This window comes from Heteronotia binoei, chromosome 21 (assembly GCF_032191835.1).
Source record: "Heteronotia binoei isolate CCM8104 ecotype False Entrance Well chromosome 21, APGP_CSIRO_Hbin_v1, whole genome shotgun sequence".
Classification (NCBI taxonomy): Eukaryota; Metazoa; Chordata; class Lepidosauria; order Squamata; family Gekkonidae; genus Heteronotia; species Heteronotia binoei.
The window spans coordinates 34,763,668-34,780,690 of record NC_083243.1 but is presented as its reverse complement, the minus strand read 5'-3'; the positions used below and the strand labels follow the sequence as shown (position 1 = coordinate 34,780,690).

Sequence of the window (17,023 nt, the reverse complement as noted above, 5' to 3'; positions counted from 1 at the left end):
GGGTATTTTTGGATTTGAAAGTGACAGATCAGTTTAAAGTATCACTACTGTGTTGCAGATGGGGTATGACCAGAGATGAGAGTGTTGGACAATCCCTGCTGAAATAATGACAAGCACTATATAATTTATTGATGTGCTGATCCTATAGACACTATATATACTCACAAGACTATAAAGAAAGCCCCTCTCCATATTTTTAGGTTTAAGACATGTTGAAATTCTTGAGGGCTGTTGGTTCTTGATCTTTAAGGATGTATAGTGTGAGATATGTCAACTACATTTTTGGATTATAAGATGCTCTTAACTTTGTTACCCACTTTGAGTCCCTGTTGCACCGAGAAAGAGGCAGGTCTGTACATGTGTTAGATTAAATAAATCTTACAGATTTTCCCTTTCAACTAAATTGAATGGATTGTAGCCTTCTACTGTATACAACAAAAGGTGGTGGTGTTCCATTGGTGCAAAGTACCTTAACTGCTTGTGGTAGCGGAGTATAATTCATTGTTCTTAGAAGAAGCCATCTTGGGCTTGGTTCTGAGCAAGGATTTGAGATATTGTGCAAGATGTAGGTGTTGCACTAGCTGGGAACAGTGACCACAATGCTTTTAGGTTCAGCATTCATGTCAGTGGAAAAAAAATGCCTCTTTAAAAAGGATTAGACAGATCTATGGAAACTAGGTCTGTCATTGGCTAGTAGCTACAGAGACTAAAGGAAACTTGCACACTCGGATGCAGAAAAACTCTGAGGCAGTATCAAAGCAATGCTTCTATTTCTCTGCCCTGTTGGCCCTCCAGACTAACTGGTTGACCACTGCATGAGACCAGATATTGAACTGATCTGATCCAACAGGACCTTTTCTTTTCTTAATGCTGAGAACTCTGCACTGTAAGAAAAAACAAAAATAGTTATGCGCCACCTGTTGGAAAGGACTGCTTATAGCAAAATGAGGAGTGAAGAAGCTTATGCTTTTGAGCTCAGAGATTTCAAACACTATTTGCCTTGTATAGATACCTCATTTTCTGTAGATTTCTGAGAGATGTTCCCAGTTCAGACAAAGCGTCCTGGTGTCTTCAGCTCCATAGAAATTCAAGAATGCCTGTATCTTAGGTTACTAGATTTGCATTATTAGAAGTCAGGCATTTTGCATGATTTTCAGGCCACCCATAATCTTGCGACTCTGTTCCTTGCATTAGCCATTGTAGAGTTGCAGGTAGACACAGGAGTTGGAAAAGCTTGCTAACCCAAAACTTTGTATAGGATTGCTAATATCATTTTAATGATGGTGTGGGTTTTTTCTTTTCTTTTTCAGGGAGGAGTTTCGTACAATGTGGGTAATCGGGCTAGTGTTCAAGAAAACAGAGAATTCTGAAAATCTCAGTGTTGATCTTACATTTGACATTCAGTCCTTTACTGACACTGGTAAGTTTGACTAGCTCAGTTCTTGCAATTCTGAAACTTTGCCTCAAAATCCATATCCTGCCTTTGATCATAGCGACCCTTGTTTGAATCATGAACAAATGCTGACAGACTAGTTTTCTTGTAATAGCTGGAAGTATTTGCACAATAAGTTTTAACCCCTCTATAGTCAAGTGGAGACAGTTGGTGAGAATAGAAAAGGGAAATTCTTGGAGCTTTGTAATATCGCAGAAATACACCCTGCCATAAAAATACTAGTTTTAGAATGTAGGGAGTAGAGAGAATGACAAAGCAACACAGAGAGCACTGAATTTAACCTCATATTTAGATCAGTCCTGTCTTAAGAGAATTTCAGCTTCTGTGGCAGTTAAATTTATCCTAACACAAGAGTTCCCTTTTTTGGCCAGGACTTCTCTTTTCTGTAATTGATAAGAGGCTGACTGTAGTCATCTGGTTTGCCTTTCTGGCTCAACCAAAATAGGTTTTTCCTCCATCTGTTTGTGCAGGCCAAGGCTGCATATTCTTAGCAGTTAGGGCTTCAGAAAGATCCAAAGAATGAACAGAATGAATCCTTTTTTGAAACGTCGTACAAAACAATGTAGTCAGATAGCATTTTTTTTTTTTACATTTTTAGTGGCACTGCCCCTGTATACAAAAGTATTGGTTTCAAATAGTAGGAAAAATTAAAGGTATTTCATTAGGTGATATTTCATTTTTGCCAGAGGTAATGTTATTGGAGCATTGGATTATGACAAATATAGATGAATCAAAATAGGAAACAATCTTAATTCAGTTGTCAATAACTAAAACATTGATTGTTTTAAAATGGAAAGATAAAAACATACCATTCAAAGCTGGATGAATAAAATGTGGGATTATTTCATTTTGAATAAATTAGCTCTTTCTTTAATGCTTCTGCTTTGCAATATGAAAGAAAAGTAGTGGGTCCGTGGTACCTGTCATAAGTTATTTGATTCAAAATGATATACTACCAAAAAAACCCCTATATATATACAAACATGGTTTATTTTTAAAAGTTATAAGAAACATTTATCAAAGATTCAAAGATGGTGACAGACTATGTTAAATATTGATTTATATTGTTCTAAAATATTCATATGTAAATGTGATAATAAAAAGGTAAAGGTAGTCAGTCCCCTGTGCAAGCACCAGTCGTTTCCGACTCTGGGGTGACGTTGCATCACAACATTTTCAAGGCAGACTTTTTACAGGGTGGTCTGCCGTTGTCTTCCCCAGTCCTCTATGCTTTTCTTCCCAGCAAGATTTATATGTAAATGCGATGATACAACACAGCTATTTTAAGTTTGTTTGTGACTCTGTAAAAGTTACAAAAATTTCAACTAAAAAAATGATCCAAAGATACCAGGAAGTCTTGAGCCCTGTGCTGCTGCACTTCAGGGTGGGAACTCTGCTGGTATTTTTCTCATGTGGCAATGCACCCACCCCAAGGGTGGTAAAATGACTGATACGGCTTGCGTTACATTACTGTGGGATCACCTTCTGCTGAAGTCCAGCACATCGTACATTACTGACATTCTGGTGGCGTTTTGTCCAGAAATCTGCCAACAGAACTGTTGTGGTGATGCCACTACTGGAGAGTATGCCTCTTAGCCTGTCTTTTGCAAAGGATGAGAAATGTCTCAGGTTTTGAAATTTGAGCTTCAGATGGATACTAGTCGCATAATTTATTTCTGTTCAAGGATAAGGCAGAATTTGCTGATACTTTGGATAGTGTGGAGACGTATAGTCAGTATCTCTTCCTGGTTTTACATAAGGACTTCCCCCTTATGCAGCATAGCACCCCCACTCCCAAAAAAATTTCTGTTGCTAAGGTCTTTAAATTCCCCTGGAAGTCCAAGCTAACCTGATCTCATCAGATCTCTGAAGCTAAGCAAGATCAACCCTGGCTAATATTTGGGGGAGAGATCTCCAAGGAAGTCAGGGTTGTGACACAGAGGAAATGGGAAACCACCTCTGAACATCTATGGGGTCACTGTAATTCAGCTGTGACTTGATGGCAGTTTCCACCACCAAGGCCTTTAAGAATTGTATTTAGCTTCCCCCTGCCTAGGGCTTTTCTTCCACAGGGGCGGTCTGTGCAGTGGGCAGTGTGAGGAGCAAAAAATCCTACTTGTGTGGACTGTTGATCATGTTTGCATCCTCTGCTGCTTCACTTGTGTCCTTGTCACAGCCCTGAGGTGGCTTCGGCTGAGCAGTAAAGATTTGCCTGAGACCACCCAGGGAGCTTCAGGGTTGAACAAATATCTGAGCCCAGGTGGTATATGTGCAATATGCTATCCTTTGCATCAGACCAGCTTTCTGTAGCCTCAGGGATGCAGTTTGTGATTGGCTGCTGCTGTGGAGAGTATAATGGGAGCTTGTCACTTCGCCAAAATCAGGATCTTAAATTGGTTTATGCTGTGCCAGAAGGTCCTCTTAGGAGAATTGCTAGCAAGCTGGGATTTTTTCCCCCTTGGCTTTTCTAATCCTAAAGTGGTTGTCATTTTGTCAGCATCCTGTCACACAGGGACCTTCAGCAACTTCTCGAGAGTTTACCATCCCCTGACACAAAATCTGCAGAGGCGAGGGTTTCCCCATATTGCCTTTTTTTTTTACTTTGGAATTTTTACAAGGCAGTTTCTCTTTCCTATCAAGCCTTTCTTTAGTCTGGTGCTGATTTACTGTCTACTTCTCATGAGAGCCAGTCTTCAGAAGTCATGGGCAGCACTGGTTTTGCTTGTGTCAGAGAAGGGTTAGGGGAGGGAGGAAGATTGGAATCTGCCTTCCTTTTCTGTTATGTTTGGGAGGGGACTGGAGAGGCTGAATCTCAGAGGTCCCATGCAGAACATTCCTCTTATTTCTCAAAAACACACTTGATAGCTTTGTAAACTTTTAAAAGATATTTATACCTTGCTTTTCTAGCCAATAGGGACTGCAGCATTCTTCCTTCTATTTTATCCTTACAGCATCCACCACACTGTGAACTAGATGGAGGGTTAGAACACTTTTCCTGTGAGGAAAGGCTGAAGAGCCTGGGATTTTTCAGTTTAGAAAAGAGATGACTTGGGTGGGGTGGGGGGGAATGAAATTATGTATGGAGTAGAGAGAGTTGGCAAAGACTTTTTTCTCCCAAAATATTAGAACTCAAAAGACATCCAGGGAAGCTGATGGGCAGTAAGTTCAGGATGGACAAAAGGAAATACTTACTTTCACAGGAAGTGATTAAAATGTGGGATTCACTACCAGAGGATATAGACATGGCCTCAGGAATAAACCGTTTTAAAAAGGGATTTGACAGATTTGTGGAGGATAGGTCTATCGGTATCTACTAGTCATAGTGGCTGAGGGGAACCTCCACATTCAGAGGCCCTAAACCACTGAATCCCAGAGCCAAGAGGCAACATCAGGGAAAGGCCTCATGTTGTTGGTTCTCCAACAAAGTGCCCTATTGTTGGTTCTCCAGAGGAGCTGTTTGTCCACTGTGTGAGTCAGGATGATGGCCTTGACAGACCACTGATCTGATCCATCAGGGCACTTCTTAACTTAGGCTAAGAGAGGTTGACTGGCCCAAGATCACACAGTGTGCTTACACAGCAAAGTAGAGGTTTGAACCTTGGTTTTCCAGGGCTCAGTCTGCACTTCAACCACTACACCATGCTGGCTTGTAAGGTACTTATACTCCACCTCTCCAGAGTCCTGCTTGAGACAACTGATGGAGCTCTTCTTCAGACTGTAGTTAGGAGATGCTATTCAAGGAGCAGTATCTCCCTCCTCTTTAGCACATCAGGAGAAATGTTGTGTTTGAGGCAAAATATAACATCTTCATGTACTTTTTAAAGGGGTAATACTTTTTTACTGTGTGTTAGGATTAGTGTAGTTCTTAAGATTTTTTTCCCCTTTTAAATGCATTTTTTCCTTTCAAACAAGCATTCTCAGGAATGCAAATTTCTTTCAGGGCAACTAATGGCTTTCTTCCAAATGTAAAATGTCTTAATGTTCTTCTAATTATGTAGTTTATAGGCAAGCAATAAACAGCAAGATGTTTGAGATGGATATGAAAATTGCTGCAATGCATGTAAAAAAAAAGCAACTTCACCAACTGCTACCTAGTCATGTCCTTCAGAAAAAGAAAAAGGTAATGCTGCAAGTTAACTTGATAAATATAGCAAGCATCACACTGAAAGAAAAACGAGGAAAATGTTCTTCTGGTTAATATCCAGAAATACAAACTAACTTGTGTGCCACAAAATATTCTTACTCATCAGGGTGGCATGAGAGCCCAGATTCTCTTAAGGAATTGGGGAGGGGGTACCTCCTCTGTGGCTCTTGGAAAGATTCTCTTTGACACACAGCTTAGTAATGGTTCAGAAACGTTAAAGGAAGGTGGGATTTTAAACCGCTGACAAGGATTAAAAGGGACACTATTAAAGTTAGATCTGTTAATGGAGAAGCTGGTTTAAACATTTGTTAGATGGTTCCACTGTTACACAGCAGTTCTCAGGCTTGCTTCAACAAGTCTTCTGAACCCATGAGAAACAGTTTGAAGTTGCAAGTATTGTAAAAGGGGAGGGGGGTTTACCCAGTGCATGTAACAACCTAGATCAGAAGTTACTTTCTACCCACAGTGCAGTGAGTGGTGCATCCTAGTAAATTATTTAGTAAACATACACACTGCCTTTCGTGTTGTGTTTTGGGGGGAGCATTCATTGCTTCTGAATCTTTAATATGATGAATAGCAATTGTTATTGTCTGTTTGCTTGCAGCATTCGACAGAAGGGGTCAGGCTGACAGCGCTGAATGACAGCAGTCTAGATTTATCTATGGATAGTGATAACAGCACGTCTGTGCCTTCTCCTACAAATGCTATGAAGACAAGTCCACTGAATAGTTCTGGAAGTTCTCAGGGGTAAGCGTCTTCAAAGTTAACCTTGATGTTACATATTAAACTTGTTGCTGAAGCCAAGTCGTTTTCTTTCCTGCCTTAGAGTCAGGCCTTGTTTAGATCAGTCAGTTGAAGAGCTGAAATTGGAAAATGGAGGTGTTCATAATTACTACCACCACCTTCCTGCTTAAGTCAAAGAGGAAGCCCCATTTGAATTAACGCAAGGTGTAATTAAACTAGATCAGGGGTGGCCAACGGTAGCTCTCCAGATGTTTTTTGCCTACAACTCCCATCAGCCCCAGCCAGCATGGCCAATGGCTGGGGCTGATGGGAGTTGTAGGCAAAAAACATCTGGAGAGCTACCGTTGGTCACCCCTGAACTAGATAAAAACTGGAGCTCTAGTCTATTCTATAGTCTTGTGAATAAAATTTCTTCATCTAGTTTATTGGACTGCTTTTCCTCTTCATGTCAGAAGTCTTTAAGAAGACTTGATTCTGAATTCTTGTGTGTTGTTCCAAGACTAACTCTAGAAATCTTCCCTAAAACACAAGGATCAGTATTTCAATAAAATAAATATGTGTTACAAAAAAGTGAGAGAAACTCTTAAAGCAAACCCCACTGGGGTCAATTTGCATTGGATTTCAAGTAGTTAGGTGCAAGAAGCTTTGCCTCTTGTTGATATTCTATATCATTTACTCAAGACTGTGCAGAATTTTGTATGATCGATCCAACCTTGAAGATTATGGCCTGAGAATTCTGCCTTCATGCCATCCAGCCAGATGAAGAGCTGTGAACCTGAAGGCTTTGCCAGTTTGGTTGATCTTAATAAAAAGTATTATGCCTGTGCATAAAGTTACCTGTGCCAGCATTTGAACAAATGGTTGCGCTACAATGAATTAACATTATTATGTGTAGGTATTCCAGCTCAGATCTATGTGAGCTGTCACCACTGAGCCGAACGCATCAGCTCTGTACTGTGACTTTGAAGATACTTCATTTCTGCTCTCTCCATCAAAGACACTCAAAGCAGCTTGCAAACAATTAGAAATATTGTAATAATTTTCATGTAACAGCATAAAATAGTTGCTTGTTTAAATCACATTAAAATACACACCTATCCCAGGAGAGACTCGGGTTAGTGACATGCACACCTTCAGCAGACATCAGGGATGTAGCACACTGAGCACTGGCTAAATACTTGTGGAGAGGGTTTCCTTAATCAGGGTGCCACCACAGAAGATGCTCTGTCTCATATGGTCCCTTACCTTGCTTCAGAACAATGGTATGTGAAATAGATAATATGGAACATGAATACTTTACAGTCCTGCTTTTGCCGTTCCTGGAGGGTTCAATCACACACTCGGGGGTGGGGGAAGCACTGCAATTCACAGCTAGTGAACTGTGTTTGGCTTGGTGGATCATAAGTCATGCAGGTTCATTGTCATTAATGCACCTATGTATATTGTTGTTTTTAACACTTTAGCAGAAGCAGTCCTGCTCCAGCTGTGACGGCAGCATCTGTGACCAGCGTGCAGACTTCTGAAGTCAACGTGCCACAAACAAATTCCAGTGAAAGCTCAGGGGGTAAGATAACATTACTTCTTTGCAGACACCTTTCTAAACTGCTGCTCTCCTGCAGAAACTTCTTTTAGAATGGTTCATTTCTTGCCCCATGACACTTCTTTGTTTTGAAGGGCAAGCACTGCTTTGTGCTTTGCAACGTGTGGTGTTGTAACACGTTGGCATGTTGATAGAACTAGCCAAATGGCTTTGAACAGTTGGAAATTAATTTTAAAAGATGTGTGAAGAATGAACATGACTGTAGAAGTTGCTTATGTGACTAAGCATAGTTTATTCAAGTAAGCACAAAAGACCTGTACACTTTTTTGGGCAATCAGTTTCTCAACTTCAGTCCCTTTTCTTCTCAGTCCATAACTTGGTGACGGCCGTACTGAAAGATAGTGTGTGGTCATAAGGACCATTGTACTGATTGTATTTGTAAGTGCTATATAAATACTAGTTTCCTAATCAGTTGATATTTGTGGTAGAAAATCACTGAGCCCGCCTTGGCGAGGAGGGTGGGATACAAATGGAATAAAATAAATAAAATTCAATTAAGTAAATAAAAGAACAAGACTCCAGTAGCACCTCAAAGACTAAAAGAGGCTGCAGAACTGCAACGGATAATGAAGCTGAAGGCAATGCACCCACCTGACTTATTACCAATGCTGATTTCTCTATGCCTTTTACCCCTCTGCATGTAATCCAGTCACTCCTGCTATTGTCATTTGCCTTATAATGTCGTTTGGCATCTGAAATCACTCCACTTTACAATATATAGGATACTTGGACTCACCTTCTAGTTGTATCTGAAGAATTGAGCAGGAACTCACATAAGCTCACCCCCTGCCACAAATTCGGTTAGTCTTCAAGGTGCTACTGGACTCTTGCTCTTTTTCTACTGCTACAGTCAGACCAATGTGGCCACTCGTCTGGATGTTGGTGAACATTTTAGTGTAGGAAATGTGATCTCACTTTTTATGTGATCCCGCGTTTTAGTGTTGGACATTTGATCTCGCTTCCCACAGTACAGTAGGCACTCTGTCCTCTGTTATGTCAAATAGGTAAATTTTCAGTGGTTGGGCCTTTGGAATATTTGTCCCTTCTTTTGACTGACAAAGCTGGAACAAATTGCTAAAAATAAGCACTCATTCAGTGCTCTGTCTGCCTAATTGATTCATTATAGAATTTTAAGACAGAATTTGAGCAGCCTTGAGCCCAGGATTACAATTTAACTTGCACAAAGTAGCGAGAACTCTGTTTATGAGACCAGAAGCTGAATGATATGTGATGATGGGTAATCTGATTGCTGTGCAATGCATTCCTAGGTACTTCAAGTGAAAGCATTCCTCAAACTGCCACACAGCCAGCCATCTCTCCGCCACCAAAGCCTACCATCCCTAGAGTTCCTTCAACTCGTCTTGTAAACCAGGCACCAAGACCTTCGGGAAACACCGCAACAAATAGCCTGAAGAGAACATCGTCTCCTCATAAAGAAGAGTCTCCCAAAAAAATTAAAACTGAACAGGTATTTTGTCCACATTCTGAATCTTTATATTATCGAGAAGTTGTACTGGTTTTATGGCCCTGATTCCTCAGTGCTGCCAACAGAAGGTTTTTAACAGGCTTCCAACCAGGCCAATTTCTAAGGTTACTGAACATCCCTGATAATGTGCATTGCTTCTGTTCCATGAGAAGTTAAGTGGAGATTTCAGTAGGTGAACTTAGCCTCTGCAAGGAGAAGCTTTTATTGATGAAGACTGTAGAAGTACAAATCATGCTGTCTAAAGCAGGCTTGTTAAAAATCCTCTGGAATTAGGGTTGGATGATGGAAACTGCTATTTTGTGAGGTACATGCATATTGTTGGTACGCAGGCTGTCTCTTTCTGAGACCTCCTGTAAACGGCTTACTTCTCTGCCCCACCCCTGGGTAGATGCGTTCACTATTATTTAAGAAATTCATATCCAACTTTTCTGCCCTCAAGGTGGCTAACAATTTAAAACATGCTTGATTAAAATCAAAACCATTACAATCACCTCCAGCCCTCCCCCCAAATGCACACATCATTAAAATGATTAAAAACAGACATATAAAACAGCAATGGAAACATTGGTCAGGAAGAAGCGATCATGGAGGGATGCTAAATGAACAAAATCTTCACTTGTTCCTGGAAGATGGCAACAGACAGGGACAGAAACAATATGTTTATGGTAACTGTACTTTATGATAAGGGAATGTCAACAAATTCACAACTGCTCGTGATACATAACAGCTTGCATATGAGGCTGCTGAACATGAGTTCCTGTTCTGCTTTGGCCCTTGTGCTGAACCATGTGCTGAAGTCATGCTTCATTTTAATAAAGTCCTTTATAGTATTGTTTCAAAAGGGCTAAATCTGACACAGCATAGCATATTTAGTAGCCTAAAGAAGGGTGCTGCAGTTATGTTTTTGGGCAGAAAGCTGGATGTCTGGCTGGAGCTACCTGGATGTTTGAATGCTGATCTGCTACAAATATTAGCAAATAAGGGCGCTGATTCTTAGTTTAAAGCTTCATTTTGTCCTTATAAAAAGTTGTTCTCAGAATTGTTAGATGGTTTAGAAAGTCTTCAACATTGTTAGTTTTGAAGTATGTTTACTTGATGGTACTCTGCACTTCAGGGATGCCCAAGATGGTGAATAAGTCAAATACAAATTGAAACCATAAAACAATTTTAAGTGTTTTTTTAAAACTCCTAATAGCAGCCTGTTCCACAGACCTCTGCCTAGTTCTAAACAGCCCTGTGTAGATTCATGCCTCATTCTCAGGACAGCTTTGTATGGTGGAAGAGCATCTAATAACTTTTTAGTGCCTGGAATGAGGCACTAAGGTTAGTGAGTAAAGTTGAAGACATAGTTCTCAAGTGCATGCAAAATGAGTTTTGGAACCTGAGATGCTGAGATATGATGCTCCTGTGTTTGTCATCTGCAGCCAGCTGAGGCAAAAGCACTTACTTGAGCTTCAGTTTGTTCCCCTTAGGACATCATCATCCAAGACTGAAGACACTGCAATTCTTCTTTCCATAGAATTACTGGATTGATATATTTTGATGAACAGAACTATTGCTGTCTCCTGATCCAGTTTTCATATATCTGTTTTGTAACAGGATGAAGTGAATGACGATGCCAGTTGTGTTGAAATGAGCGATCATGACAAAATAGAAGCCAAGGTAAACCTTACGGTGTCTCAGTACATCTCTGCTTTTTGCAGGTGTCTTAATTGCTCCTACCAAGAGTCCAGTGCTCATAGCCAATATGTCAGGTTTTTTTGGCTTTAAGACACAATTCTAGTCTAAATCTGAATTTTAAAAAATTGCATATTAAAGAAGTGGACAAGTAATAAAGAAGTGGATGGACAAAAATTAGCTGAAGGGTGTGCTTATATAGATGTTTGTTATCAGAATTGCAACTGAAGTAGCCATTTATACTCTCTTCTCAATGAAAAGGCAGCGTGACAGTCAAGAAATGAAGTACTTTATTAAACAAAGAAAAACACTTAGAAATGTAGTTGAGAACAGTTAGGAGTTTTGCATTCTTAAGTGCAAAGTTATGTGCAGAGACTTTTCCCAAAACAACAAGTAAAATGTGAAAATCCTGTTCTGGGCATGTATGGAAACTACTGCAACAGAATAACAATGGATATCTGCTTGTATCTAAGCAAAGGCAGTGGTCAGCAGCAAGGAACTTGTGGCGAAAATGTGGGCTTTTTCTTGGGAAGTGCTGCCAGTGTAGTTCAAGGTAGCAAATGACTTTTTGTTTCCATCCTCCAGGAACTACTTGATACAGAATTGGATACTGCTTCTCCAACTGAATCTCTTCAAACAGTATCTCTGCAAGCTCCTCAGGTAAAGACAATCCCTTGGGGATGTTGTAATTTATGGCTTCCTAAGGCTTGTAAAGTAACTGCTTGTTTAAGATCTCATGAGGCACTACTCTGGGTGGTATGAAGGCCCATGTCTGGTCTGCACACTTGTGCTGCTGCTGTTGCATTGCTGCAAGCATCTATGTGTTCACCCCCAGCACGTTAACTGGCTTCTCTAGCTTGACTGGGTAGCCCAGCACGATGCTGGAGTGACCACACCCCCTCCCTGTGAGTGACTTGGGATTTCTTGGTAGGATGACAGTTGGGAAGAACCCGCTAAGGGAGTCGGTTGGTTAAGCCACAGAAGCTGTTTGCCTGAACCAGCAACTGTGTAGGCTCTCCATGCAAGGCCTGTTGGGGGCAGTGGAGCTACATTGTCCTGTTGCCTCGTGGTCATGGTTATAACATTGGAACAGGGCCTGTGCCTGCTGAGGCTAACGTCTACCGGCCTACTCTACTAACTCTTTCCCCAGAGTCAGTCGTTCTTGCAGGCTCTAGTTGGAAACATGTTCTAATAGGACAAATACATACACTACTATTTGCTGTTTTAGTTAGTTAATACTGCAGTTCCTGCTGACTGCGTACTACCAGTCCTAAATATCTCAGTAGGGCTGTTTCTTGGGGGGGAGAACACTCGCAGGGTAGACAGGGGGTTTTCAGAGACACTTTTGAAGGGGTGGGAAAAAGAAAAGCTTGCAATATCTGTTTTTTCCCCCTGTGAAGTCACAGCTGGCTTATGGTGACTCCGTGGGGCTTTTCAGAACAAGAGACTTTCAGAGGTGGTTTTCCATTGCCTGCCTTTGTATAGCAACGCTGAATTTCCTTGGTGAACTTTCTTGGGGTTAACTAGGACTGACCCTGCTTTAACTTCCAAGATCCGATGAGAACAGGCTAGCCTGGCCTATTCAGATCAGGGCTAGTTGCTTCTACCAGCAGTGAAATTTTGGCTTGTGGTTTAAGTTTCCTGAACTTTATCTGAGACATGTACTTCACTGTTAGGGATCCACATGAGTGGAATAGTGCGTGCATATGTGCATTTCCTGTTCAAACACTGAACACATGAACATCTAAGATGGAGATGGGAGGGAAGGCATGGTCTCACAATCCCCCACCTATGTTTATCGGGGAATTCAGCTCTTGCCTCAAAAATCCCTTGAGGTGGAACTTCATGGTGTTGACATGAGCCAGTTGTGACTCTATAGGACGCTTTGCCTTGCAGTCCGAATAAGCCACAAGCAGGTACTGAGAGCTGCCTTTTTAATCTAATGTATTTTAATTCCCACTGGCAGGAGGAGTTTTTGTTTTCATAAACATTATCTAATCCTTACTTCCTACCAGAGCTGTTGTCCTCTTCTCCCCCCCCTCCCCCGCTGGTAAAAAAGCTTGGCTTATTCTGTGACTGAGCCAAAACTGGTAGCAGGAGAACTACTGAATAAGAAATGTGATAGGTTTCCTGGCATTGTCTTGTGTATTCCTAATTGACATTTTGTATTGTGATTCCAACATTTCTTTCTCTTTTCTCCCTCAGAAAATGCCCAGTACAGACCTTTCAGATATCCCTGCTCTCCCTGCAAATCCTATTCCAGTTATCAAAAATTCAATAAAACTAAGATTGAATCGGTAAAAACAACCTCAGGGGTCCATAAACAGTATCTGCCAATTCAACCCATTGTCTTCTGACGCTGAAATGGAGAACAGAGGGTGCAAGACAAGAATGTGAACACAGATGGATTTAGGTATATTTTGTGCACTTCCCTTGCTGGGCTCTGATCACTTGATCTGGACATCCAGGTTAATACGTGAAGCCAGGAGTACTGTTAATGTGTTAGCAACAGTTGCATTAAATACTTCCAAGGATTACTGCCTTTAAAAAAGGAATGGGAATACTATTTCCTGCCATATTTGACTTAACTGAATTGGGTTTATGTTGATGCATCGTTTGGAAAGGAAAAAAAACAAACAAAATGGAGCTAAAACTGGCAAAAGAATCCCTTAAATGCACTTTTATGTACTTTTTTATTGGGATATGACTAATTTTAGCGCTTTGGCTTGATAGATTTTATTTTTATTGAAGAGATTCTTCAATATCGGTGACCTTCAAATTAGAGAATGGCCAGATATATTGTGTACTGAAGGTTAAATAAAAAGGTGTGCACTATATCTTGCTCAGTTACCATTAAGCAGCAGTAAACCTTTACAAGAAAATGTCAAACGTTGAGGTTGTTGAGAGAACACGCATATTGGGTATTGGATAGGGCATGATTAAGAAGTGGTCTGTTTTTTATTTATCAGATTATTTTTTGGTGTATACAAATCAGCTTTCAAAAAGCAATTTTTCCCCCTTCGAGCAAATCAGAAACTCCTCTTCGTTAATTTCCTGTTTCTGTCACCGTATTTCTTGGAGGGGAAAAAAAACTTTTGCATTTAAATTGGGGTTTTTTGTTCCAGTTTGTATGCACAAAATCGAACTAATGTAAGTTGAATGCTGTTTTTCTTTCCTTTTAACTGGTCTTGATGGGTATGTAAGCCCTGAATTTAGTGGCTCTGTGGCAGATGCCACTTTTCTCCCCCCATAACTGAAACTGAGTGAATAAAGTGTGCCTGTGAAGAAGCAGAACACCTATCTTGATTGATGGCCTTTCATCACTAAATATAAGAGTTTTGTACACTCCATAAAAAGTTCTGTCTGCATTAATGAACATCTGAGATTTTAAATATGAAGGCAGATCTCTCCCCCCGCCCCCAGGATTTTAACCATTTTTATTTTTTTTTTAAGATAGCTCATCTGAAAGTAGTTTTACATTCTGAGTGTTCAATTTTTTTAAAAAAAATCACATTCTAGCAGGCACTTAAAAGATCTGATAAGTTCTCCTTACCTCCCGGTGTCTTCGTTTTGTTCTGGAGAGCTATCAAAATGATTAGTAACTTTTGTGTTAAAGGAATTAAAATCTTTCCATGACTCAGCGGCAGAACGTGAGGAATGCCAGTGATATCAGATGCAGATAATAAACTACATGTCAACTTAGATTCAATCAAAAAATTAAGTGGGATGGGTAAATTGCCCTTCCCATATTTTTCTGATCAGCATGTTTAATAACTTACTTCCCCTGCATTGTGCTCAATCCTCCTACATGTGCATTTCCATGTTAAAGTAAAATTACTTGCTCTTCCCCCCCCCCCCTTCCCTCTAAGTTAATTTTTCCAAAGGTCAGAGATTGTAGCTTATCCCCTACCTCCCCAGCTGTGCAAGTAACCAAGATTTTATTTTTCTGCCCTCTCGCCCCTTACGACGTCTAGTATACAAAATTCTTGCCCTGGCCCTATACAACCTCCTGTGGTCAAACCTTCCACCCCACCAAACATGGCCCCAGCACCTCGCCTCTCCTCCCTGCTTTCACCCGCCACCCAATCCAAAAGGTTTAACTAACAATTGAAGTGTACAAGCTGTCTGTGTATTTTGTGTAGCTATGGACTTTAGATCGAACTTGCCAGGCACAAAATTTAGTCTCGTTTTGTTTACACATCAGGAAATCCTCTCTCTTTTTTTGTTTCCATTTTATTAAAACGTTTCATGTATCTTGCAAACCCAAGTTTTGCCAAGCTGGAAACTTGGAACCTTTTCTGTATAGTGACTTTTTAATTCTAGTTTTCATAACCTGGAGATCAGACTGTTGCTTTCGCATGATGTACGTAGGTGTCTCATGACTGGAGTTGCTTTGTTTTATAGTATCTGTACTCCTTGTATTTTTCAAGAGCTATTTTGTAAACAGATGATGTATTTCTCCATGGAAAACAATAAAAAAACAGCACAATCCCACCGTTGCCTGGCTTCTTTTAAGCATTTAAAATAGCAGTGCCACAGCTTGGTCAAATTAACTTTTTTGGTCCCTTGTTGGGCGAACTACATTAAACAAAACCACAACACATCAAAGAATATACAACATTAAAATATCAAGTGACAGTAAATCGTAAAAGAAAAAAAAAGATGGCATACTATTTTCTGTTCTGCTTTAAGTTATTTGCTTACAGCAACCACTTCAGTATGATTAGTGTTTGGATGGGTGGGATTCTAAATTCCTGTGTGTATACTGCGTTAAGTTTCATGATAGAACCAAAGTGGGTTATAAAATGGACTGCTAATGGTGTGCCTGTTCCGTATTAATACATTGTGTCTGGCTTATCCTTGAATAGTGGAAGTAGGAGAAAATAATGTGAATACCATTTGGATGTATGGGAGAGAGGACTGTGGGTGTTTTTAAGCCTGAATGCACCTTTTTGCTTTTAGGGTTCAGCCTAGTGGTACTGTAGTTTACATAAACACATCTGTTTGTGAAAAGTACTCCATTAATTTTGTTACCAGCAGATGGTGCTATTTCTTTCTTTGTGACTGTTAAAAAAACCCTTGCAAAAATGATAACAAAGAACGACCAGAACCCCCCATATATTACTATCTATCTGCTGACCTGTAGTTCACAATAAAACAGCCACTATTCCATGTTGTGAAGTAATTTTGGTTTTGACCTTCATCATTTTGCTTGAGCACCAAGTTTGAAATCAATATGCCAATGTAGCATCTTCGGAGTTCAGTTGCAGCTCAAATTGTGCTATTGCGTGTATGATAAATTCTTAAACGCCATTCCAAATCAGTTGTTGGTAATCTAGAATAAGGAAGCTGCCTGTGTCCAAAGAATTCTGTGTCCCAGGATTCCATGGATTTTTCCAGGTACAGAACTCTGTGCTGCATCAGAAACTACTCCAGATTGCCTCCTTGAAGTTTGGGTGGGAACCACAGAAAGCTGCAAGGGTTCCTGAAACATTGCAGCATGGGAGAAGCCTTTGACTCTACTGCTTTCTGCCACCCTCCAGTTCAGTTTGCCACTGAAATAGCCCATTAACCCCCAAGAATGCCTCTTGGTTGCACCCCTTGGAATACGGTGCACATTGATGTTTCACGGTTGGTATAAAACACACCTCTAAATACATCTTACACTGACTGAATTGTAAAGATCCCATCTCAGAATACTGAACTGAACACTTCCTGAAGATAGATTCAGTTGGGCAGCCCTGTTGGTCGGAAGCAGTAGAACAAGTGTTAAGTCCCGCAGCACCTTTATCTGAATTGTACTTGGACACAAAAGCTCATACCTTGAATAAGCTTTTGTTGGTCTTAAAAGGTGCCACTGGACTCAAAAGTTGGATGCTTCTTGCTTTGCTTTCCTCAGTAGATCTGCATAGAGCATTT

General features: G+C 40.5%; 1 protein-coding gene across 2 annotated transcripts in view; it reads left to right on the top strand.

The window, feature by feature from the left end:
• PAPOLA (poly(A) polymerase alpha) overlaps window positions 1-15,598 on the top strand; it is a 46,075-nt gene extending 30,477 nt beyond the window's left edge. The window contains exons 15-22 of one of the 2 annotated variants that reach the window (XM_060263001.1): window positions 1,311-1,420; window positions 5,452-5,573; window positions 6,202-6,344; window positions 7,805-7,905; window positions 9,210-9,409; window positions 11,027-11,089; window positions 11,690-11,764; window positions 13,310-15,598. In XM_060263001.1, coding sequence (XP_060118984.1) covers window positions 1,311-1,420; window positions 5,452-5,573; window positions 6,202-6,344; window positions 7,805-7,905; window positions 9,210-9,409; window positions 11,027-11,089; window positions 11,690-11,764; window positions 13,310-13,405 — 910 coding nt within the window. In that variant the 3' untranslated portion in view covers window positions 13,406-15,598. The remainder of the gene's footprint in view (window positions 1-1,310; window positions 1,421-5,451; window positions 5,574-6,201; window positions 6,345-7,804; window positions 7,906-9,209; window positions 9,410-11,026; window positions 11,090-11,689; window positions 11,765-13,309) is intronic. The other variant, XM_060263002.1, reaches the window with a different exon arrangement.
• The last annotated feature ends 1,425 nt before the right edge of the window (window positions 15,599-17,023 follow it).